Raw genomic sequence first — 24,995 nt, forward strand, 5'->3', positions numbered from 1 at the left:
TATTATTATTATTATTATTATTATTATTATTATTATTATTATTATTATTATTATTATTATTAGTGTTGTTGTTGTTATTTGGGGATGTGTGTCTTTCTGCACTGTGCTGTGTTGTTCTGTGTTCCACTCATTATATGTAGAGGCAGGGTGTGGGTGTGTGGGTGTGTACAAGTGTGGCTGGAGGATGGAGAACAGCCACATGCGGGCCTGATGGGTGTGGCCCGGCAGGAGGACTGGCCACACCTGAAGTTCCTACCACACACCTGTTGGTGATCAGGGCTCGTCGGGGGAGCTACTTAGGAGAGTGTTGGAGCTCCCACCAGTGCGGGTTCATTGAGTTATCCTACCAGGAGAAAGAGTGGTCCAGAAAGGCTGCACGCACGGGGTGTGTGGAAACACAACAGCGGGGAGCACGAGCACAGACGTCGGAGGGAAGCACACGCACGGGATTCAAGGGAGCAACGGGGAGTTATTGTGTTTACAGCTTCTCACTGTAAATAAAAAGCACTGTTTGCATCGCAGAGTCTGCGTTTTGAGTCCTCATTCCCCATATCCCCACAGTCTGCCTGCCAGAACACAAGCAAGCTCAGTTTGTAGCTACGTAATCGGAGACAAAAACCTTCACAAAATATATTATCCTCGGCAATTAGACCAATTAGATTTTGCTTTCTTAACCCAACACATACAGATCAGACATACACATGTAGTGGAAATAGGGCAGGGCAATATGGCCAAAAATATTTATCATGATATATATTTGAAAATTTGCGATAACGATATAACTGACGATATAATTGACACGAGACAAAATACTCCTCAACTTTATTGGTGCAAAAAAAAACAAAACACAAAAAACCCCATCAATGTATTTTCACTTAAACAAGCAGCTGTTTTTTATGTGCATTAAAGCTATATAAAAATTTAACAGTGCAAATGCAAATTCCTTGCTGACAGTTTAACCAAAAGGCATTTCCAGCATAAAATGGCCGACATATCCTTAGCATAAAGAGGTTATACACACACTATGCAGTAATATTATGTTGAAGCACAGTATGTATCACTCCGCAAGGCTCCTGACTACGGTACTCGTAATGCTCTGACAATCCATCAAGTGATGCGGCTTCGCAGCTTAGCAAAGTCGTACTAAAACATTTTTTGACAGACTTTTGAGAGCCGTGTACCACATAAAATCGTTTCGGTAATAACTGTAATAACAATGGCCCCCTTGCATGCTCTACCAAAAAATGTGTATCTGATGGACGGAAGCCAAACCAGTTCTGCACCACTGAAGTTTCACCGCTTTCGCCCTTCTCATTCTGCGTCGCCGCCATGCTTTTTCTGCCATGTGCGTATGATAACAAAGGCACTGCGCATGCACGTTTTACCCATATTCTATCGCAATATTTCATTTTCTTATCATTGCCTAACATTATACAGGTATTACCGTGAATGGTATGATATGGCCCAGCCCAAAGTGGAAATATTTTAAAAAATAATCTCCTCTCTGATGCTGCCAAACATACTGATTTAGGCTGTTGCTATGGATGGACATTAACAACAGAAAATCTTGTCCAGGATTCTTGACACTATGCCCAGTTATTCACATCAACGATATAAATGACACAGACATCAGCCAAAGCAATAGCCCTAGCATAACACCAAGGCTTCCTTGATTTATGTAAGCCAAGCACCCCCTGTAATGAGCTCAACAACGCTTTGTATTCTTTCTGTTTCTATTAAGTCTGACTCTTTCCTCTCTCTTCATCTCTTTCTCTTGACCACTTGTAGAATGGCCGACTGGCTTTTTTAACTTTGTTTCAAAGAAAGTCAAGAGGGCAATTTCATGCTTCGGTAGTTCTTGTTGTGTCCGAAGAGCTTTTCACAGCGAGAGAAGGCTCACCAAGTGCCAGTATCAGCCCTTCTGCCACCGTTCCTACCCCACTTATCCCCCAGACTGCTCTGTTCTGTGGCAATGCTAATGTCTGCTGACAAGATGCTCTGCAGATAAACACAGCTTTGGTTACACAGCTGGGGAGAGAATGTCATATTTAAACAGAATGCATTGTGTTAAAAGTATTGATATACTCTTAATTATCATTGTTATAGACCAGCATATATGAAAGCTGGTATAGAAGAGGAATTCTACTTGATATTTTCCGTTTTCACAAATTGACTTAGTCCATTTGTAACTACAGGCTACCATTATTAGCCATTATGTAAGAATAATGGTAGCCATTACTATTCCACTGATAATTAGAGCTATTTGTTGGTCATCATATTTTAGAGACATCCTCACATTAATCTTATGACCTTGATGGATCATTCATTCACTCAAATAACAGGATATCCCATCAGATTATTCCCTCTGAATCCTGCATGTGACTGGATCAGATTTGCACGGGTCTGTCAAGCTGACACATTATAATCCTTAAACTCCTGTGAGATACATTTAATCTCAGTGACAGATGAAAACTGCACACACTGGAAGTATACAAGTCATAAAGACAAAAAATAATCAGATCTGGAAAGGGTCACTGACAATTTCATTTCCATCACAGTAGGTAATTGATTCGCATATTTTCCGAAAACCTGGAAATTCTCTCGTGACACTGCAGGGAGCAAAACATTTTATTCACAGGCATTAACATGTTAATTTTGAAAACTATATTTAATATATTCAAAGGACATTGGTAAAAATGTGAACTGACTTAAGGGATTAATTAAGCACAGGATGTCAAACTGGAACGAAAGTACACTTTTGTAATTACAACTGATGATACGGTCCATTGCATGCTCCGCAGAATAACATTATTAGCTATAAAAACAGTGTATTAATATAACAACTATTCAGTTTTAGTGTTTGTACTTGAGCTTGCACAGAAAAAAAAAGCAGTTGACCTGTACAGGCAAGTGCCCATGCACTATGTTTACTGAACAACTTGCTCACCTATTTATGGACAAAGTAAGCATATCAAAGATGGGCACTGAAGACATAAAAACGGCCACTCAAAAACACCATTATCAGAGCAAAAATTAGTAACTGCTAGGTCGCAGTAATGGCGAGATGGGAGGTTAATTGGGGTCTTGTCATTGCATGCTTTTTGGTCTTGTCAGTGGTAAGCTACAGTTGAAAAGAACAAAGGCCTGGCAAACTAAATTGTAGGGGAGCAGTTGCCATGGTTACACCATTGGATGTTACTGGTCTTGTCTCCAGGGTGTAAGTGAGGTTGGCGATTGGAGGGGGTGGGGGGACAGATTTTATGTGTTAATTATAGCATTGTTAATAACAGTATGTGTCTGCAGTGAGGACTTAGAAAGCTTAGAGTGGAGACAGAACGCAAACACACACAAACACATCGCTATCCAGCATACAAACCCAAGAATACTGTAAAGATACAAATACACATATACCAATGTGCAAACACAAACATACCAATGTGCCCAGGAGTAAAAAACCAAAATGAAACACACTCTTCAGACTCTATATAAAGCTGCTGATTGGACTCACCACGATTGACACCGCCTACAGTACTTGTACAGAAATGTGTTTCTGATGAACCTTTGTGCCAAATACTTTCTTCAACAAAGAATACAATCTCTGAAATAAATTTAGCTGTTTCACATGCGGATCCCAACCAGATAATACAACACACAGTGTTGCAGACCTCACTTCGTCTTCATGAGTATGCTTACATCCACACAGGGAAAAAAAAGGTTTTCCTATTATCGTGTTTATTGCTCTCCACTGGGTGCCAGCTGTGCTCTCAGTTTTAATGATTTAACTGAGCATTTACATCACAAAGCACAGCACAACACATTTACCTATTTGTACCGACGTGCTGTTGTCAAATGCAATTCTGCCCCTTCCCTAGACAAGAATCTTTAGGGTCTCTACTTTATTAACCACATTTGTAAACAAAACAATGCATTTTTATTGATTTAGAGCACAATAACATACAGACATCACTATATGTAGTGAGAACTGGCTGTCTTCAGACAGCCTGTTTTAAAATTGTAAAACTTTAATATGCTGACCTTCCATCATTTGTTCTAAGGAACATTTTGCAGGCTGTTACGCATTTTTCTATCTACTATTAGCTCAATAGATACAGCCATCATTTATCCTGCCTGTAGAAAATGAAACCTTTCAATTAATACAAGCAGATGCCTTTAACAAAAGGTAAAATTACATTACCTGCAGTTATAGCGTGAGCTCCAGTTAGTTCCCCGTTGAAGCCGTTCTCCCTGGCAGAATAGGGGGCTGTGGCCACATGGGTCCCACCAGGCTGGCAGGTCCTGTAGGCTGAGGAGGAGTAGCCATTGGCTCCATGGGTGCCACCAGGCTCCTGCCCCGCTGATGGGTCCCACTGAGGGGTACCGTCTTCTGGCTGTCGACTGTCTGCCATGCTGATGCTAGCTAGCAGCCGAAGAGGTTTAGCAAGGGTTGGGGTCTCTCCTTCTGGGATACAGACAGGAAGAGAAGGAAGAGGGAGGAGCAAAGATGAGGAATGGTCAGAACGCAGCATGTCTCTGTTATTAACTGCAATTTTAGCATGGCAGCATTAAGGAAAATGAAGAGTGTAGGGACCAGAGGAGGCTCTAGGACATGTTACATCAGTCACATTTGCAAATCTCTTTTTTGTATGTTATGATCACTGCTGCAGCTCAACTCAACAGTTTTGAAAGTGCAGCTGTGAGTTTGTGTGTAGGTGGTTATGTGAAATACTGTCCTTGGATGCTGTCTGGCATATGACAACCACTGGATGAAACCCTATTGATTTGTGTGTTTGTGTGTAATGACTCATGCAGCCAGCGGCTCAGACAGAAAACACAACTGGCTGAAAATGAACAGAGAAGACCTTGGATTTTCGGTGAGTCGTGCTGGGCTGCAGGGTTTAGAGGTGGGTTCTGATCAATCTGACAAGATTCAGCCCAACATCTAACAAATAGTTTGAATCAGCTTCACTACAACATACTGGCTTCTATTATGTGAAAATCCAATGGCAAATGTTCCAGAAACAAAAAGTGTGTCATCTTTCCAATACTTTTAATGGAAGCATGATAGCTGATCAGCATGGTGTGAACATTTTAGGACTTATCTAAACGTTAAGTGCTAATACCATGTTACGTAGGGCTATGATTCAGTATTTACATGTATTTTTCATGTTAAAATAACCAACATTGCTTTGTTATTGAATGCATTTATGTTTAAACTCCTAAATATTATGACCAGTGCCTTTTAAAATTCAATGACTAACATAGAAATATCTCATAGTGAGTGGATAACATTGATCAGATCAGGACAGAGAAGGATCAAGTAGAAGCGACAGGCTGAAACTATTGATCAGTTCTTATTATCACCTAAAGCCGGGACAGTCAGAGACAAGGAGTGAAAGTCAAGGATTTAACTACCTGGCCAGGAGAGATAAATGGGCTCAAAGTAGTACAAAATCATTACACTGAGCTGTTATTATTACTATTTTTATTTGGTATATACAGTTTTTTATGCTCAGTTGAGGTTATTTACATCTCACAATAGTGGAACAAGTACACTGAGTTGAATCTGAGCTTGAAGGACAAAGAGAGAGGTAAACAAAGGGCTCAGTGAGAAGGAAGAAAATTGTGAAATACTCTGAAAGGGAATTGGTGATCTTTGCAGAAGGGCTGTTGATGGTAGCATTTACAGGGCAGCCTGTGCAGTTGTGCATAAGGGTGTGTGTGAAGAAGCAATTTGTCATTTAGCTCTGCGGTCCTCAGGGAGCCAGAGAGTGAAGTGAAGTCAGCTCGAGAAAACGGGAGTCAATAACTACAGCCGAAGACCAAGGTACTGCTACAGTGAGCACTAGGTACTACATTCACAGTACATTAAATACTACTACTCACTGTCAACCAAACAGGAGAACAGAATAGAGTGGAACAGAATATAAATGGAAAACAGAAGAGTGATTCCCATACAAAGGATGTATGAAAAGACTGAAAATACAACATGTCCATATTTTTTGTTAAGATGGATATTAAACACTAAGGCTGGGCCATATCATACCGTTCACGGTAATACCGGTGTAATTTTGGGCAACGATAATAAAATGAAATATTGCGATAGAATACGGGTAAAACGCGCATGCGCAGTGCCTATGTTTACATACGCACATGGCGGCGACGCAGAATGAGAAGAGCGAAAGCGGATCGTTAAATGAAACGGATGAACCAGAATTGGTTTGTAAAAATGCTGCAAAGTCAGTGGTGTGGGACTGGTTTAGCTTTCATTAATCAGATACACAACAAAGCACTATTTTTGGTAGAGCATGCTAGCGGGCCGTCGTTATTACCGTGTTTTTTGGAAAATACGGCACACTTAAAATCAATCCTTTGATTTTTCTGAAAATCGACAGTGCCCCTTATAATCCAGTGGGCCTTATGTATGAATTCTGGTTGTGTTTACTGACCTCGAAACGATTTTATGTGGTACACAGCGCTCGAAAATCTGTCAAATGTTTTAGTACGACTTTGCTAAGCTACGAAGCCACACCGCTTGATGGATTGTCGGAGCATTACGGCTATCGTAAGCAGGAGCCTCGCGGAGGGATACGTACTGTGCTTCAACATAATATTACCATATTGTGTGTGTTTAACCTCTTTTTAAGTTTTGTGGATATTATACATGGTTATGCTGAGGATATGTCGGCCAATTTCCACTGGAAATGCCTTTTGGTTAAACTGTCAGCAAGGAATTTGCATTTGCACTGTTAAATTTTTATATAACTTTAATGCACATAAAAAGCAGCTGCTTGTTTAAGTGAAAATACATTGATGGGGTTTTTTGCACTAATGAAGTTGAGGAGTATTTTGTCTCGTGTCAATTATATCGTTATCGCACTTTTTCAAATGTATATCCTGATAAATATTTTTGGTCATATCGCCCTGCTCTAATAAACACAAATGTCATTGCAAATAATGTAAATATTTGCATAAAATAAATAATTAATGCTTAACAAATTTATTAGCCAATTTAAAAGGTTTATTCCTCAGCTGCTACATTATTGCTGACATACCCAAAAGAACTTTTCTGTATCTGTAATGATTAATCCACCAGTATTAATAAGGTCTGAATTTATTGTTCTAATCCGTGGTTTTACAAAACGTACGAAACATAAATACACATAATTATTTTTTAAAGAATAAATAACAATATAGATTTAACGTTTAGGATTTTGACAGGTTTCGGAAATATTTGTAGTTTCGTCTTTTTATGACTGGTGATCTAATACATTTGTAAAGCACTGCATACTGTTACAAATAATGTATGTGTCATTTAGGCTTAATAACTGCTTATTAATTAAAACTATGCTTATGTCCAAAGCTGCCTTTGTCACAGTCTTGGGTCTTGGACACAGGGTTTTGAGTTGTTGGCCTGTTGAGTTCTGTTCCTATTACTTTTGTGTCTAGTAATGCTGTATTAATTTATCCACTTCCATGCTACTGACTGTCCCATTTTGGGGGTATACTGTGGTCCAGGTTTACTCTTAGGTACTAGGTACTCTTTAGTATTTATGGAGGCTGTTATCTGAGTCTAGCCCCTTGCACATTATACTTTCCCTTGGGTTCCCCTCGTCAAGTTTCTCTGTTTATTAATCCTTGTTTTACTCTGTCAATTTCTGTCTTGTGCCTCAGTTTGAGTTATTTCCCTGCTTGTGTTTACCTGTGCCTGCATCCACTTCCCCTAATTATCTTGTGTGCATTTATACTCCTGCCCTTCTTTTGGTCTTTGTCAGATTGTCTGTTTGTCACTGTGTGCGCTCAGCCTGCAGTTTATTTTATGGACTAATACAGGGGTACGGTGGTAAAAGCAACTGGCTTTAGCCTCTTGGGATCATGCACATCTCTGCGATGCAATAGCTAGTAAGGTATTTAAGTTTGTACCAAAGAGGTGTGTTGCCACCAGCATAGCTACACTATTTTATGATTGGAAATCTTAACATTTGGTTACAAATTTATAACATTCAGTGGTGTTGATCAAGGGATAGTTGAGATGAACTGTTAGCACTGTGTGAATATCCTCTTGAAAACTGAGGAACTAAGAATCTTCCCATTGAACTTTTTTTGTGATTTCCTACTTTTTTTGGAGCTAAAAGAGCACACCCAAACACATGATATATCAATGGAAAGCCCAGGATATCCTCTATTTGCAAATCAGGACTTAGTGGGGTAGCTTAAACAGGTCAAAAGATATAGACCAAAAACAAATGTCCATTACAGAGGACACACATGAGCAGGCTGGTTCTCAGGAGGACCACAAATAATGTTGAGAAGGAATACTATAGACAGAGCACAGAGGTGGTTATAATAAAGAGAACCAAAGAATATTCTGGAAAAGAAGAGAATATAGGATTGCTGTAAAGCCTTTGCAGCCTAAATGGATCAGTCAGGAGTCAATGGAGCTTTGCATGAGTCACCTCTGATGGAAACACCAGTGTGAATGAAACCACGACACAGACTCCAGGACAAAGAACACCTCACCACCAACTGCTTTACATAAATGCTCTCTCTGTCTCGGTCCAAAAGCCACAGTATATTTAGGACAGCACCTTTACTGTCACTCTCTCTTCTGTTGCTTGTTCACTCACTGTGTCCCCGTACAAGACTCCATTACAATATTAAAAGAGTCATAAAATTCAGAAATGAGACTGCTGTCCTCATGCCATGTCTACATACTGTCTGTTTGATGATGAAGGTCACATTCAGCTCAGTGGCAATTTTCCAGATACAACTGACTGGTGGCCAGGCGCATGGTGTCAGTGGTGGTTCACAAGAGGACAAGGGACATTTGCCCTGCCTTCTTTGGAGGTCTGTTGAGCTGTTGATGATGATGGTAGCAATAAGTGTGCTCTGCATACTTTTGCACAATGCATGCTGTATAAATAAAACAGCACCACCTTCTGGGTTAAACTCCAAATAAAACAAATGGGGAAATTATAATATATTACCACACCTAATGTGAAACTCCATCTTTCTTCTTAATTTCAGTGTCTCACTAATTCTAGTTAACACCATTTGTATTCACTCAATATTATAAAACAAAACAAAATACTGGTTGGAGGTTTAGCAGGTATTAAGAAGATAAGATCAAACGGAATGCATAAAAAATTACATTACAAAAAATACTAATTAATGCTATGCTCAGTTAAAATACCAACTCTGGTATGACTGTGATATGATAGAGTTAGACGCTGGGTGTCTTAGTAGACAGTAGGTCTGTTGCACTTGGCAAAAAGCCTGTGGCACTTTGCCAGTGGGCTGGTTGATCCTGATAGGCACTCTCTCTGCCCTGGAGAAGAATGGAGTTGAATAGTGAACAGACAAGCAGAGCAGGGCAATGCTGCAAGTGGATAGTTAGGATGGTAGCTTGCAGCACTTTCATGTTACTATATAGTATTTTGTAGCCTGTTAGGCAAAAACAGTTTGTTTAAGGTTTCAAGAGTCTATAAAATAACCCAAACACTACATCCATTAATTAATTTATAGTACATTTTTTCTATTACTGTGTTATAAACGTTGCCTTAGTTCTTTGTTGTAATATTAATACTCAAACAAGCATTGGTCGACATTTTTTTAAACATTAGAAAAGATCTTTTTGTAGACAAACAAAAATGAACTTGGCTTTTCTGTCATTACACTGTAACATTTAAGACAATTTTCACAAGCATTCAGAGTGATCCTTATGTCAAAGGTTGAAGGTGACAGCCACATTTGAAATCATGTTCTGATGTATTTGTAAACAGAAACCTCACACCATCCAGTCAAATTAATTTAAAAGATCGATCCAAGCTCTAAAGTAATTTAAAGCTTTAGACTCTTTTTTAAAGCATTAAAATTGCTGTGCAGTAGACGCAATTTACAGTGAATATAGTTTAAACACAGTATAAGGCTTTTTCTGAAAATTCAGTTGCAAACAGATGCCTGATATATTTGAGAGTCTAAGTGCTGACAATTAATGCTTAAAATGCTCTCAACACCACATTGTCACCCAAAGGTTGAAGTAAATATGTTCACAAAAGGGAAAAACAATATCAAATGACTTGGAAAAAAAATTAAAGTGAAAGTAAAAAAGTAAATTTTCTGGACTAAATATTTTACTTTTTTGGATTATCTGCCCCTTTGGCAGTGTAAAAAGTTCCTTGTTGTGATATTGATAATCATGAGATTACTAAGATGCTTATAGGTGAGTGCTTCTTGGTAGTCTAGCATTGATTGTGATGACTTCATGATACGGTTTTCAGTCTGCAGAGTTGTATACTTTGAGCGTTACTATAAATGCAGATTTTTATTTTTTTCAGTACTGCATCGTTTGTTAGGATGCCTGGGTCGTTGACCCAGGGTTTTGAGTTTATCATATTATTCATCCTTTCTAGTCTTTGGTTTCTTTGTTAGAGTTCTATCTTATCGTTTATGTCTCTGTGTCTGCCTTGGTCCCACGTCTCTGTTCCCTCTGTTGTAGTGCCTGTCTGCGAGTCTGTAAGTTCAGTCTGTGTTATGTTTCCTGTTTTACTTTGAAAGTCCTTGTCTCATGTAAATGCGTCTGGTTGTGCTTCCTTTGTCTCGTTAGGCCTGATTTGCCCCAGCTGTGTTTCCCTCCTGTTAACCATTCCCTGATTGCTCCCTCTGTGTATTTAAGCCCTGTGTTTCAGTTTGTTCGTGTCACGATCTACTGTTTACTATGCTGTGTGTTCTGTCTGTTTGCCTGAGTTTGTTTTTTGGAGTCTCAGTTTTGTTACCTTTTTTGAGTTCAGCATTAAAGCTGTTTTGAGTTCACGTCTGTCTCTTTGGGTCCTTTTCCTGCCTGCACACAGCCGTTCCATAACATCGTTTTGCTTATCCTATAGAAAGTAATTTTTTACTTCAGATCACCTGCGAGATGTGTTGTCACCTAGGTGCCAGCTATAAACTAAGTGAGCATATATATCACAGCAGTGTTAATATTTTAAAGGAAAACACTAGCAACAAGGATATTCAGACAGAAATCAAAACAAAACCATCAAAGTGGTCGTTATGTAATCTGTAAACATGCACAATGTGTATATCTGCAGTTTTTTATTCATATCTAGACTTTTTTTCCACTGCACATCCATAATTGATATCTACTTCATAATGTCAAACTAAGGCGTATTACATCTCCTGTTACAGCCTTCCACGCGCTGACATTGTTATTCAGCCTCAAAGCAATTTTGAGGGCGATATTTTACTCCTCTCTGCTCCCTTCACCTACGTCTAATGATTATTAAAAAGGAATGAATCAACAGTGACAAGCTGCTTTTTCCACAACACCACTGATGTGAGATGTTGAAATTAATCCAGTAAATATCTTGAGCTGTTTATGCACAGAGCTCTAGCTAAAGTATTACTGGAAAGCAGTGGGTTGTTTTACATTTTTTAAATCAGAAAGCTTGAAAGGGGGCAATTTTCCTCTGTGTGTCCTCAGAATAAACCATTCTTGGTACTTTTCCTCCCCTGACTCCCCCATCTAATTTAAAAACTGTTTTTCGGGAAAGAGGTTATTCAGAGGAGGGATAGTGGGTGCCATGTAAGTAAAGCAAATATTGGGGTTGCCTTCTTGAGTTATTAACTGCTGTTTCTGCTGACAATAAAAGCCAATCATTATAAAGTCAGAGGATTCAAAGCCTGGAGCCTGTTTTTATTTGCTTCCTACATGAAAAAAAAAAAAAGAAATGCATAATTCACATTCACAGAAACATGCACAGTTACACTGTAAAGGAGTACAGTTTAAACAGTGTCTGACTGACTTTCACTGAGCTACAGTGTTGGAGATCTGGGCTCCAGTCTCCTGCTATAGGGCATATTAATAATAATTAACAGTCACTGTCACATTTTCTATGCATATTTGTCCTGTGAGGCACAATCAATACAAGACAGGCAGAGAAAAGAAAACTATAGCCTACTGCGCACATTATTATAACTGAGAGTCAAAACACAAATACACATTCTTGATTTAAAACTTGCTCCATACGGGCATCCTCACGGCCTCAAAAAAGTAAGCGTGCCTTGTGGGTAAAACATAAATATAATCCGTTCAGAGGAATAACATAATTTTTGAATTGTAATTCATACTTAAATGCATCTGTCACTTGTCATATTGCAAAAAGAGCTCAGTAAAGTGAAACTGCATGTTCTCCCAGAGGCTGAAAGGCTCTGCTCCTGTCCTTCTCCACTATCACCTGCCCACTATAAAAATAGCGCTTGGTGAGTTCAAAACTACTAATGGGATTACTGCTGAGTATTGTTATGTATTTATTATTTGGGAGTTTTTATAAACTAATATGAATTATCTTTGCTCAGCAAATTATGAGTAGTTTCAACACTAATTACATGCTGTTCCTGTATAATAATGCTTGACTATGAAAACAGCAATTAGTTAAAGCAAAATCTAATGCACCAATCAGAAGCATGTTGAAGATAAACTTGGAAGCTGTGGAAATATTCTAGTTTATTTTCATTTGCTTCAAGACAATTATTCTCCAAGTGTGAATCACAATGTGAGTCCAGCTTAAATAGATGAAGTGAGAGTGATGAACTCTCTATGAACACATCAGCCATAAAGATTCATTCCAGACAATGTAATCGTCGAGCTAATTAAATAGTCCATTTGTCATTTCCATGGCTCTTATCTGCTTCTTCTTCTTTTGTCTGGTTTCTTATCATCCTTCCACTTAGAAATTTTCTTCCTACCTGTTATTTTTCTTCCTGTTCACCTTCCTCCACCTCCTACACTCAATGTTCCTCCTACTCATTCTCCTCCACCTTTCATCAGGCTTCATCTTTCTCCTCACTGTGCTCTCTCTACCACCTCATTTCCCTCCTACGATCTGAGCACTTTTACATGCTGCCATCTCGCTGTGTGTGTGTGTGTGTGTGTGTGTGTGTGTGTGTGTGTGTGTGTGTGTGTGTGTGTGTGTGTGTGTGTGTGTGTGTGTGTGTGTGTGTGTGTGTGTGTGTGTGTGTGTGTGGTGTTTGGTGGGTGGTTTGGTGTGGTGGCGCGGTGCGTGCGTGTCCGTGCATGTGTGAGTCACACAGATGCTGCATTGCAGGGCTCTCCTCTGAGGGCCATCTAGCTGCAGAAGCCCGAGAGCAAGAGAGGCTAGGGATTCAAGCTCTTGTGTCCCCAAGTATGTGCGCTCTTTTATGTTGCATGTTCAAGGTCGAATGCGAGTAGACGTGTTAAGCGCGCAGTTATTAGAGAATGAGATCATACACATAGTTGTTCAACAAATAGTCTGATATGAGGGGAAATCAATATAATATAAAACTAGCATTTTTTTGTACAGAAGTAGTAGTATAGTAGATCAGATAGGTAGATAGATAGATAGATAGATAGATAGATAGATAGATAGATAGATAGATAGATAGATAGATAGATAGATAGTATATGATAGATAGCTAATAGATTAGATAGATAGATAGATAGATATATAGAATAGTAGATAGATAGATAGATAGATAGATAGAGTAGATAGATAGATAGAGATAGATAAGATAGATAGATAGATAGATAGATAGATAGCATAGATAGATAGATGATAGATAGATAGATAGATAGATAGATAGATAGATAGATAGATAGATAGATAGATAGATAGAGAGATAGATAGATAGAGAGATAGAGAGATAGAGAGATAGAGAGAGAACAAAACTTATCACAATAGCAATTCATTGGTAGGGGGTTATGTGCCAGATTACTTCTTGGCTACGACCAGTAAATCGTTGGGAACTGCTCCCACTCATAACTCCATATAAAACAGGAGATTTTGATACTTGACAGATGAGATATAACTTTTTTGTTGAAAGATTGCCCACTGGATTGTGAACCCCATATTTTGATGCTTCTGGTTTAGCTGTCATGTCATTTGCAGTCTTGATTCTGGGATTCAGGAATATAAAACGCTAGGTTATTAGCTAATAATAGCAAGCTGCATCGATAAATTTTATTGACCCGATAATTAGAATTCAATCTGATTCAATTTTATTTACATAGTGCCAAATCACAACAACAGTCCCCTCAAGGGGCTTTATATTGTAAGACGCTAGAATAATACAGAGGATACCCCAACAATCAGATGACCCACTGTGAGGAAGCACTTGGCAACAGAGGGAAGGAAAAACTCCCTTTAACAGGAAGAAACCTCGGGCAGAACAGGCTCAGGGAGGGTCAGCCATCTGCAGCAACATCCACCAAAGAGCACCAATACCACAAATACAGCTGAAATAGGTGCACTAGGTGAATCCTAGTGGACAGTACAGGATGCAGTTACATATGTTGGCACACTTGTCAATATAAAGTATCTACACTTAAAATCAAGTCCTCAAAAAAAATCTAAAACTGTTTTTGTATCATATTACAAACATTTGAATTTCATGAATGAAGCTGAGCAATTTAACATTAAAGTCTGTCGAGACTGGCTAACTTTTGAAGCCAGCGTCAAGTAGCTCTTCAAAGGAATACGGTAACTGCAGGTCACCACTTGAGCAAACGTAGCTGTTTCCGGGTTTTTCAGTCTTCAGACAAACTGGCAACTGGTGAATCCTCTCATCTAACTCTCAGCTTTCCAAGAGTGTATAACTGTACCTTTAGAAGTATTTTATATGGCAGAGTACACTTGGCAGTCACACAGCTGGCTATACTTTAGCATGGGTAACACAGTTTTATTCAGTTTCCTAAGTAAAAGCTTCTAATGATGCATAAAAATGCATCAAGGTAGTACTTTCAGATTTGGGGAATAATTGTTGTAAAAGTTGTAGAAAAGTCACAGAAGAAACCAAAATGTTAAAATTCATCAGCACTGTGGGTTTTTTTCTTTTTAATAATGCCTTTTTTCTAAAACCTAAAAAGAGACCTATCTTATATCAGCTTTACCAGGCTTTTAAGACCTTATTACAGCACCTGACGTTTTGTAGGCTTTTGTAGGTGCAGACTAAATGCTGCAGCAAATACTTTACATCTGAGGATTTTTGTGATTCGTGATTTTTGGCGCACGAGCAAAAAAAACATGTTGAACAGCATGAAATAATACTTCTCTATATAAACAACAACAATGTCGTCATTACTACTGGATACAAATGCTTAAATGCGCAATATATAAAAAGTGAATATGTATACATATGCAGTGTCCCTTTCCACTAGAAATACTCCAAAATAGTGCCTATCATACGTGCACATAAGCATTTTGTTTTTGTTGTTTACACAATATATGTGAATCATATTGTGGCATAAACCAGCCGAAACCAAAATAAAGCAGCAGGTCCATTTACATGAGTTCTTGAGGCTTACTGTCACTTTTAAACAATATTTTTTTTGTCCAGTGAGTCTATTTTATCCTGTTTCTATGGAGTCTTCTATAAAACTACATCATGATTATGTGAGAAATAATGGGACACACCATCAGCTGACCTCGATACATACAAACATGCTCTATACAGACAGACACTTTTACCAATCATCCATAGCCAACCTCACTACCTGGAACACGGAAAACAAAGAAAAGCCATGAAAGCGTGACTGCTTTTCAGTGGGTCTTGGTGCTGATTGTCTCACTAAAGCAGCTCTTCTCTTCCCACTCAGTACCCACTTCCCACTCATAGCTCCTAGCAGCCTGCACTCACATGTACATCCACCCACACAGCCATTTCATCTGTGGAGGTAACAGGCATTCTTTCTCTCCAGCTCTCTCTTGTTGTAAATGTTTCTTTTTCCTCTTTTTGACAGTTATTCATCTTGTATGTTTGAATAGATGAATTTGATTCTGAACAGGCTTAGCACGATAGTAGATGAGGTTTGGCTGGTTTTGGCTTAATTCGTTTAGATTTGGTGAGTTGTTTCAAAGTAACAATTTACTTTTTAATCATTATCATACCGACAGCAAAAAAACCAGCAACCAAGTCTGGCATTATGTTTGTTTACACATACGGCGGAGTCATTACCTGATTAGGTGGGATGGAACTTTGGAATAGGCGTCAGGCTGGATCCAGAGAAACTATCTTCTCTCCCACTATCAAAAGACTGACGTAGAGATTGTCAGAAGAGTAGAGAAAGCCAAGTGCGACAGGCCCTTTTGTTGCACCTGTAAGTTAAGAAAAACAAGATCAGTACTTATTTGAATTACATAAGCCTCTATTTGTCTGCAGTTGTGAATGTTTTCTTTGTTCTTAGAATTATTTGACTGTCCCAAAAAATAAAAAATGTTTGTGTGTGACATGATATGACATGATGTATTGAAATTAATCACTAAGTTGCCACAGTAATAGTCAAAACTAGGACAATAGCACATCCAAGCATAGAAACACAGATATTTCTACTATTTTCCCACGCCTGTGTTTAACTCATGCAATGTAACTGAGCAGTAACAGCAACTCCAGCTTCCAAAATGTCCACATAATTCAAACGAGATCTTGCAAAAGCAGCTTACAGACAAACTTGACACAAAAGAGGTTTTTATCTTAGAGCTGCTGCATTAGACACATTCTATTCATATAAATGATGCATAACAAACAGAGTAAATGGCTTAATCACTGAACATTCATTGCAGAAATAATTTGCATATAAACTACTACAGTTTGTTTGTGTACTAAACCCAGATGGATACGTAGTGATGTGGTGAAATTATTAATCATCACAGTGGGCAAGAACAAAAATGCTTCTAAAGTACATTCACTTTTTTATACTTTTTCCATGTAATTATAAAATCAGTAAAATTACCCTTTTTAATCTACACAGCCCACAATCTCAAAGTGAGCTTTTTCTTTTTCCAAATTCCTTAAAAATGAAAAGCATATCTGGATGCAAACTTGTATGTTTATAGGATATTGCTCTGCAATGTACAGTAGGACAAAAAGTATTTAGTCAGCCACCAACTGTGCAAGCTCTCCCACTTAAAAAGATGAGAGAGCCCTGCAATTTTCATCCTATGTATACCTCAACTGTGTGAGACAAAATTAGGGGGGAAAAAATCCACAAATTCACATTCACAGATTTTTTTAAAGAACTTTGCAAATTATGGTGGAAAATAAGTATTCGGTGACCTACAAACAAGCAAGATTTCTCGCTCTCACAGACCTGTAACTAACTTCTGTAAGAGGCTCCTCTGTCCTCCACTTGTTACCTGTATTAATGGCACCTGTTTGAACTTGTTATCAGTATAAAAGACACCTGTCCACAACCTCAAAAACAGTCACACTCCAAACCTATTACTTTATATTCTAGCTAAATATGTAGCTATATTTTACAGGGCATCTCTGGGCAAAGGCTAAAACATTCTGTATGTGGAACTCCTAGATAAAAAGGAATAAGCTGGTCCTATTTTCGACAGCAGACACAGGGAGATTTGTCAGAAGGAAGGCAGATCATCAATGAAAACTGCAGACTGTACTCACCTGGAGCTCCGTTGACTTTTCAGCTCTTAGCAATTACAGCAAACTAAAGTATACAGCCAACAAAATGCATGAGTTTGTTTGTTTGTTTGTTTATTTTTTGGGGGGGGGGCAAGAATATGCACTGATTTAGTAAGTAGCAAGTATGTAGTAAATTGAATATGTAGTTTTAAATCAGATTTTTTATTATGTTTCAGAAAACAAATCTAACAAAAACTAACCAAATCTGTGAGTTATATAGGCTGCATTTGTGAGAATGTTTTCAATTTCAAAATGAACTTTAGAATGCAATACTGTGTGTAAAATCTGTAATCAGTGTGTAAAAAAGTTTTTTTTTCCCAATTTCTTAAGGAAGCTACACAAATCTACAACACTTCTACCCACAGCTTTGCTCTAATGATATATCTACAAATGGGCATAACTACAACTCCCTGCAATTTTTTTTTCCTTTTTATCACAACTATCACTAGTTCTGATTACAGCATTACTGCAAACAAAAAAGCAAATACAGCTAATCAAATGCCTGTTATGTACAAAGCTATTCAGCATTTCTTTTTATTGTATATTACTATACGTTAAAGTACTGTATATTTCCTCTCAATGATTGATATAGGTAGATCACAAGAGACTTAAATCATTTGAATGCAAAACAGATGGAAACCTAAATCATAAGCATCATATATGACAATGATCAAGCAAGTGCTTTTAAGCAAATATAAATCAGTGATATTAACACCTTAATCAATTTATAGAACTGTAGATACATCTCTATTGGTAGCATGTTGTCTTTAATAGTGTCCAAAATAGATTTTTTAAATATCTTTTTTCCCCCAGTATATAATTAAATTAACCCCCTGCAATTTAAATAGCACCATCAGCCATCAGCTTGCATAACTGTCTTAGCCTCTATGCACACTCAAACTGTGCTGATAATTACTTTGGTAAATAATGCAAAGCAATCAGCTAATGCATGAACATGTTGAGGGTAGAACCAATATTGTAATGGCAGAAAGACATCTCATCTGACAAAAAAAAAAAAACCCAAAACAAAACATTGCAGTGATCAGTGCTTTCATTAACTCCATTGTGACAAATAGGCTTTTTTTTTTTTTTTTCTAAACTGCAATTCAGTTTGGTTGTGACAATATAGCCACAAGGTGAAGGTGTTATTGACATTTGTGGCTTTTTTAAAATATTTGTTTACAATATGGAAAAAATATATATACAGCCTGGTACTGAAGCCAATATTAAATATATAGGCATAGTAAACAGTATGGTAGTACTGTATGTCTGTAACTTGTAAAACATGGGGAATGGCAGGTAGGGTCACAATTTATTAAAAAGGCTTGGAAGTTGGTAAAATTACTAAACAAAACTTAGATTTGATTCAAAAGCCTACAAGCAGTGCTGCAGACCTCCTGCATTATTTTCATATTTCGCTATTTACTTTATTTTTTCAGTTTGACTGAATTTGCTGTAACATTTTTCATACTCAGACACATTAAATAAATTCTGTATATTTGCCAATTGCACTTATCAGAAAGTTGATGACTAAAGATAGCACACAACATAGACACAAAAAAACCCACAAACAAATTAACTGTACAAAAAAAGGATGGGATACACTGAAAAAGAGGGTCAACTAAGGGTCTTCTATTGAATACCTGTTTCATGTACCTCCAGTAAAATCTCACAAAGTTAATGAAGTAGTTAATGAAGTAGTAGTAAGTAGTGTATTAGTGCATTTTTTAAAATTTACTAGTTCATACATTTTCTACATAATGCATGTAGTATCTCTACTCTGCTTATTCAGTTGTTGTACATTGTGGACAACAGAAAAGGCGAGTGCCCGAACTGAAATCAGTGACGGCCTTCGGCAAAGAGAGTCAAAGCCTCAAAGATACGAAAACAACACTTACAAAAAGCAGGAAACACATTTTTTATTCGTGCCTCAGCTAAGCAGCTAAGGGTCACATGTGAGTCACACCTCAAACAATGACCTTGGACAAGCCTTTGTGTTCTCTGTGCAAATATTCATTTACACAGTTAAAGATACAGGAAAAGTGCAGAAGCAAGATTCAACTGGGACACTCAGCTGATGGCATCTGCAGCCATGTGGTATGTACTCTTACCCCTCAGCTTACGTGTTTTTGTATAGTTTAAAAGTCTTTTCAATTGCTTAAAAAAAAAACCAATACACCATTAGCAAATGTACATGACACAAGCAACTATTAAAACTACTAAGTGTATAGCCTGTATAAACAGATTCTTATTGTGAGATGTACCCTGCTGCCCTACATGATCAACCCATCTAGCTTCAATTATGTATGGTCAAGAGTTTCTAATAAAAATGCAAATGAAATGCCTTGAAGTGAAATAACTCATTAACAGTGAGACAAAAAAAACCAAAAAAAAAAAAACCGAATAAGACAAACCATTGGTGTAAGACTGGGGTAGGTATGATTTTGAACTGTGGTGACACAGCTTCAGACAACAAAGAAGCCAGAACCAGGTCTGGTGAAGCTCTGGAGACACTGCCAGTCTCTGGCAGCCACACTCACCAATTAGTCCATTAAGCTGTTATAGTGTTTGCCAAGCATCAAAGGTCTAAATCACACCATGGTGTTTACTCCACTAGGGTTGTCCTTTTCCCCCTTTCGTACTGTACAGTAGATTTTTGAGCACCAACTGACCAATGATTAGAATGAAAAAAGATCTTTTTTGTTGTTTTCAATTTTTTGGTAGTAGTGAGTGATTTTTTTTCAAAGAACACTTTAATAAAAGCTGTAAAGGGATTTCCTCCTTTTACTAACAAAGGCACTTAAATCTGTGTTTCCAATACACAAACTGGCTTTTGCATTTTCTATAATCGTATTTCACACATAAACATAACAGAATATGTGTTACATCACTCCACTTCAGGGTATAACATGATAAGAGTAAATTACATATGGTTTATGTTGTAGATGGAATACCATCACTGTAACCAGCATCACTGGATTTACTTTACAACGGATACAACAAAGAATTTCAAAATAAAAGATTTAAGAATAAAAGTGAGTCCCCATTACCACTCTTCAACTCTATCATTCTTTCTAAAGATAATAACATCTCTTGTGGTACTGTCACATACATTCCTTTGATAATAATCTTTAGCTTCTGGAAAATAGAGAATTAATTCATTTATTTATTTATTTATTGACCTTACTACCCTGCCCTCTAAGAAAGGTCTGATTTCTAAACACACCTGACTCTAATCCACAAATGAACCTTTTTACATATTGTCTCATTTGTTAGTGCTTTTTTTAAAGTTGGGTTAGAGATGGAAGAAAAGCCTTAACCCATTTCCATTAAATAAATGGTTGATAACAACAAGCTCATTGTCTGTCCTCTCTGAAACCAGCGTTCCAAGCCTCTATCTAAAAGTTCCAATTAATTTCTAACCCACTCATTCTTTACTCTAAGTTGAGGAAAATAGTTCTGGTACTTATGTATGATACTTAAACAGCACTTTTCTATTCTAGCTGAGCACTCAAAGCTTTCTAGAATAAGTCTAATTCACCCATTCATTCAGCATTTTTATTTGAGTGTAGTCTAACCATTCATGCGTACGCTTCCATGGGGTTTAGCATCTTGCTCAAGGATACTTTGTGGACTTGGTAAGCCAGGCATCAAACCACCAACTGTCATGATTAGTAGACAACCTGTTCTACCTCCTGAGTCACACTGGCCCCAAAACCTGCAATTGCACTACTTTCTATCACAAATAAATCCAGGCTTACTTTTAAATTATTAAAAATGTGAGGCTCAATACTGGAATAATAAATAGTGGTAATGCAATTCTTCAGTTGTTCCACTTCTTTCAGCTCGCTTTAGGGGTCGCCACTATTGGAGTCAAATTGTTAAATGTTGTCATTGTGTTACTTAAATTTGTAAGTCTTAGTTTAAACTGTAGGATCAGATCGGAGACATTCCTTTGTTTCTGACCAACTCTCCAGCCAGTTTGTTGGTGGGGGAGGCTATAGTATTTTATAATAGGCAAATCTATGTGAGGGTTCTGTTTTCTTGTTTAATAAGCTTCCTGCTTTTATGATCCTTTTGGTAAGCAGGAGGTCACACAAACGCACCCCCAAACACAAACACACACAAACGCATGCATACACACACTCTCGCACAGGCATACACACACACATACACGCACAGTACCTTATCTTTTGTGACCATAAGGGTTGTTTGTTTGTTTTTGGGTTTTTTTTTGTTGTTTTTTTACAATGGGTGGTGCTTGTGTGTACTGTAACTGTTTTCAATAAAAAGGCAGCAAGGAAGGCTGTTTATTTGGAGTTGGCTAGGAGACAGGTGAGGAGCGTTTAGCTCCAAGAGCCTGGTTCCGACCAGCCTCCCTTGCTAGCAAGTAAAATTGCTGTTCGTCTTGCTTCCTTGTTGTCATTAACAGGAATAAGTCTCTACACCAGCGGCCTGTGGAAGCGCAGCGCCAACAGCCACAGTGGATCATTGGCCTCCATCACACCCTATTGCCTATCTATCTGTCGCCCTATCTGTTCTGTGTGTTGTTGATCGTAGCTGTGTTAATTTCTAATAGATGTTTCTCTCTGATCCACAAATGACAACTACCTGTGACCAACCCATAACCTACTTGTGTACACCTCCAGCATACACAGTCTTCTACATACACACACACAAATACGCACTCTATAGAGTGAGCCCATGAGAGTTTTGGACTCATCCCTTTAAGCTACTTTCTTTCCTCTCAGTGAAGGTCACTTTAGCTTCCTTCTTATGTAACCTTGTACCTATAACACACACACACACACACACACACACACACACACCACACACACACACACACACACCTCACACACACACACACAACACAACCACCACCAAACAACCAAACCCCACCCACCAAAACCACTCTGATCCTGCAAATACACACATACTGATTAAGCATACACACACAAAATGAAAGTGCTTTGTTCTGTCTCCTGGGACTGCACATCCAGCAGCTACCTGTCAGCCCACATTTTGTGCAGTCTGTAGGGGGTTATGTTTGTGTGTATGCATGTGTGTGTTTCAACTGACCAAGCTTACTGCTTCCTGCTTTGAAAATGCAAGAATCTCATTTATTGTGAATGGACTGGTGCGAGGAGTCGAAATGTATGTGCTGATGCCGCAAGGGCTTTCAGGGAAAAAAATCTTCTGAGTCTTGGATTATTCAGTAATACTGTAAAATTGGCTCCCAGTAGGTTCGATTGTGAATCGTATGGTTATGTAAAGCTTTAATTTTTAATGAGTGTATGCTCTGCAGGTTAAGGTCTTTACTCCTGCCTGTATGATTCTGCAGAACAACTCTTATAGAGTACAGTATCAAAGCAGACCTATGTGTATTGTGTAGGTATGGTGGAACCTGTGTATAATCTGCTGCTTAACACCGAGAAGACCAAGGAGCTCATCGTGGACTACAGGAGGAATGCTGACCCACATCCACCCATCCACATTAAGGGGACGGCTGTGGAGCGTGTGAGCAGCTTCAAGTTCCTGGGAGTCCACATCTCCGAGGATCTCACCTGGACGACCAACTGCTCCAAGCTGGTCAAGAAGGCTCACCAGCGCCTCTTCTTCTTGAGGACTCTGAGGAAGAACCACCTGTCCTCAGACATCCTGGTGAACTTCTATCGTTGCACCATCGAGAGCATCCTGACCAACTGTATAACAGTCTGGTACGGGAACTGCTCTGCCTCGGACCGGAAGGCGTTGCAGAGGGTCGTGAAAACTGCCCAGCGCATCGCCGGAGCACCACTTCCTGCCATAAAAGACATCTACAGGAAGCGGTGTCTGAAAAGGGCTGGGAAAATCATCAAAGACCCCAGTCACCCATCACATGGACTCTTCACCCTCCTGCCCTCTGGGAGGCGCCACAGGAGCCTCCGGACTAAGACCACCAGGTACCGGAACAGCTTCTTCCCCACAGCTGTCAGACTCCTGAACTCTGCCTCCTGACATCTGACCCACGTTAAACTCATGGACTGAACATACACACACCCACAATGGACAACTGTACCCTCAAACACACAATAAAACATGGACTGAACCACCACTCACAACCACTAGCACTTTATCCTACAACCGTTTACAACTTGCATAGTTCCCATTTCTTATAGCTGTATATCTCAGATTTCTGTAAAGTTATTTATTTCATATTCTGTATAGTTTTTCATATTTATATCCTGTTCATAGCTTGTTACTCACTACAGCCTGTACATACTTATAGTTATAGAATATTCACAACATACTTCATACCGTGTACATTATAACATACCATAATAGACCCATTTCTGTAATATACTTACATATCTATACTATTGCTAATATATATTGTAATATATCTATATCACTAAAGCACTTCTGGATGGATGCAAACTGCATTTCGTTGCCCTGTACCTGTGCATGTGCAATGACAATAAAGTTGAATTCTATTCTATTCTATTCTAATCTATGAAACCTCAAAAAACTCAAGAAGTGACAAAGTTAGTTGGTCCATCACCTCAATCTTGATTAAAGTTTCTTCACCTCTCTTGCAAAGATTGCTAACAAATCATTTTTATGATCCTGCAACATTTCCAGAGGAGGCTCACATTTTATTTTTGAGAAATAACCCTCAAGTTAATTCAGGTCAATGGAAATGATGCTCAGAAGGCCTCCTCAAAATCTACTGAATATGAGCCATTTGTTCGTTTAAGACAGGACATCTAGAACTTGTGGTAAGCTGTATGAGATGAATGGATATGTCCAGCTACCTTACTGTGCTGGGATGGCAGCTTGAGAAAAGCAACATATGCATATATATGTAATTGATATCTAAAATGAAAAATCTGTGCCATTTAACAGAAATTTCCCAGAGCTTAAACTGAACATAGTGATTATTCTTCTTCATTAGCCCCTCATTTATCATCCCTCTCCTCATTAACCTGCTCCCCCTCAGAAATAGCGGATGCTGTGGCCTAATGGGAAAGTATGAATTTTTCTGTTCATTTAAAGGTGTGTGTGTGCATGCACATACCCAAACTACAGCATTGATAACACTGCAAAAATTAAGACAACAAACACAACGAACAACTACCAGCACAGAAAAAGATTTTATCTTCTTTGACACCAGCTGACATTATCGGCTACAATGACAGCACAACTTCTGTGTTATTAGAGTAAAAATGTGTAATTAAGTCAATAAGAGACTTATGTTTTATTTTTATGTAAATAAGTGAATGAGATGGTGTGACATATAAGGGTTTTTCAATTATAAATTCATTTTTTTCATTCATTTTCCATCAGACAATCCAGTTCAATGATAACTGTCATTCAATGCAAAGTGTATGACTTGATACATGAATTTTCTTTTTGTGATTTCACCATCTATCCATTAATTATTTCCCCCATGAAAAAACTGTATGCATTTCATTAAATGGAGAGCTCTTTTAGCCCATTCAATCTGTCTTAACTGTAATGCTGTCATATTCAGATCTCTATATCTCTCTATCTCTATCTAT

The 24,995-nt window shown here is 38.3% G+C and overlaps 1 protein-coding gene across 1 annotated transcript in view; it reads right to left on the reverse strand.

The window, feature by feature from the left end:
• map2 (microtubule-associated protein 2) overlaps positions 1 to 24,995 on the reverse strand; it is a 96,622-nt gene that overhangs the window by 34,028 nt on the left and 37,599 nt on the right. Inside the window, exons 3-4 of the mRNA XM_042226226.1 lie at positions 15,988 to 16,127; positions 4,196 to 4,459 (exon numbers count right to left, since the gene is read on the reverse strand). Of these exons, the coding sequence (XP_042082160.1) occupies positions 4,196 to 4,406 (211 nt within the window). The 5' untranslated portion in view covers positions 4,407 to 4,459; positions 15,988 to 16,127. The remainder of the gene's footprint in view (positions 1 to 4,195; positions 4,460 to 15,987; positions 16,128 to 24,995) is intronic.

This window comes from Haplochromis burtoni, unplaced genomic scaffold (assembly GCF_018398535.1).
Source record: "Haplochromis burtoni strain Fernald_Lab_line unplaced genomic scaffold, NCSU_Asbu1 Contig_202, whole genome shotgun sequence".
Taxonomy (NCBI): Eukaryota; Metazoa; Chordata; class Actinopteri; order Cichliformes; family Cichlidae; genus Haplochromis; species Haplochromis burtoni.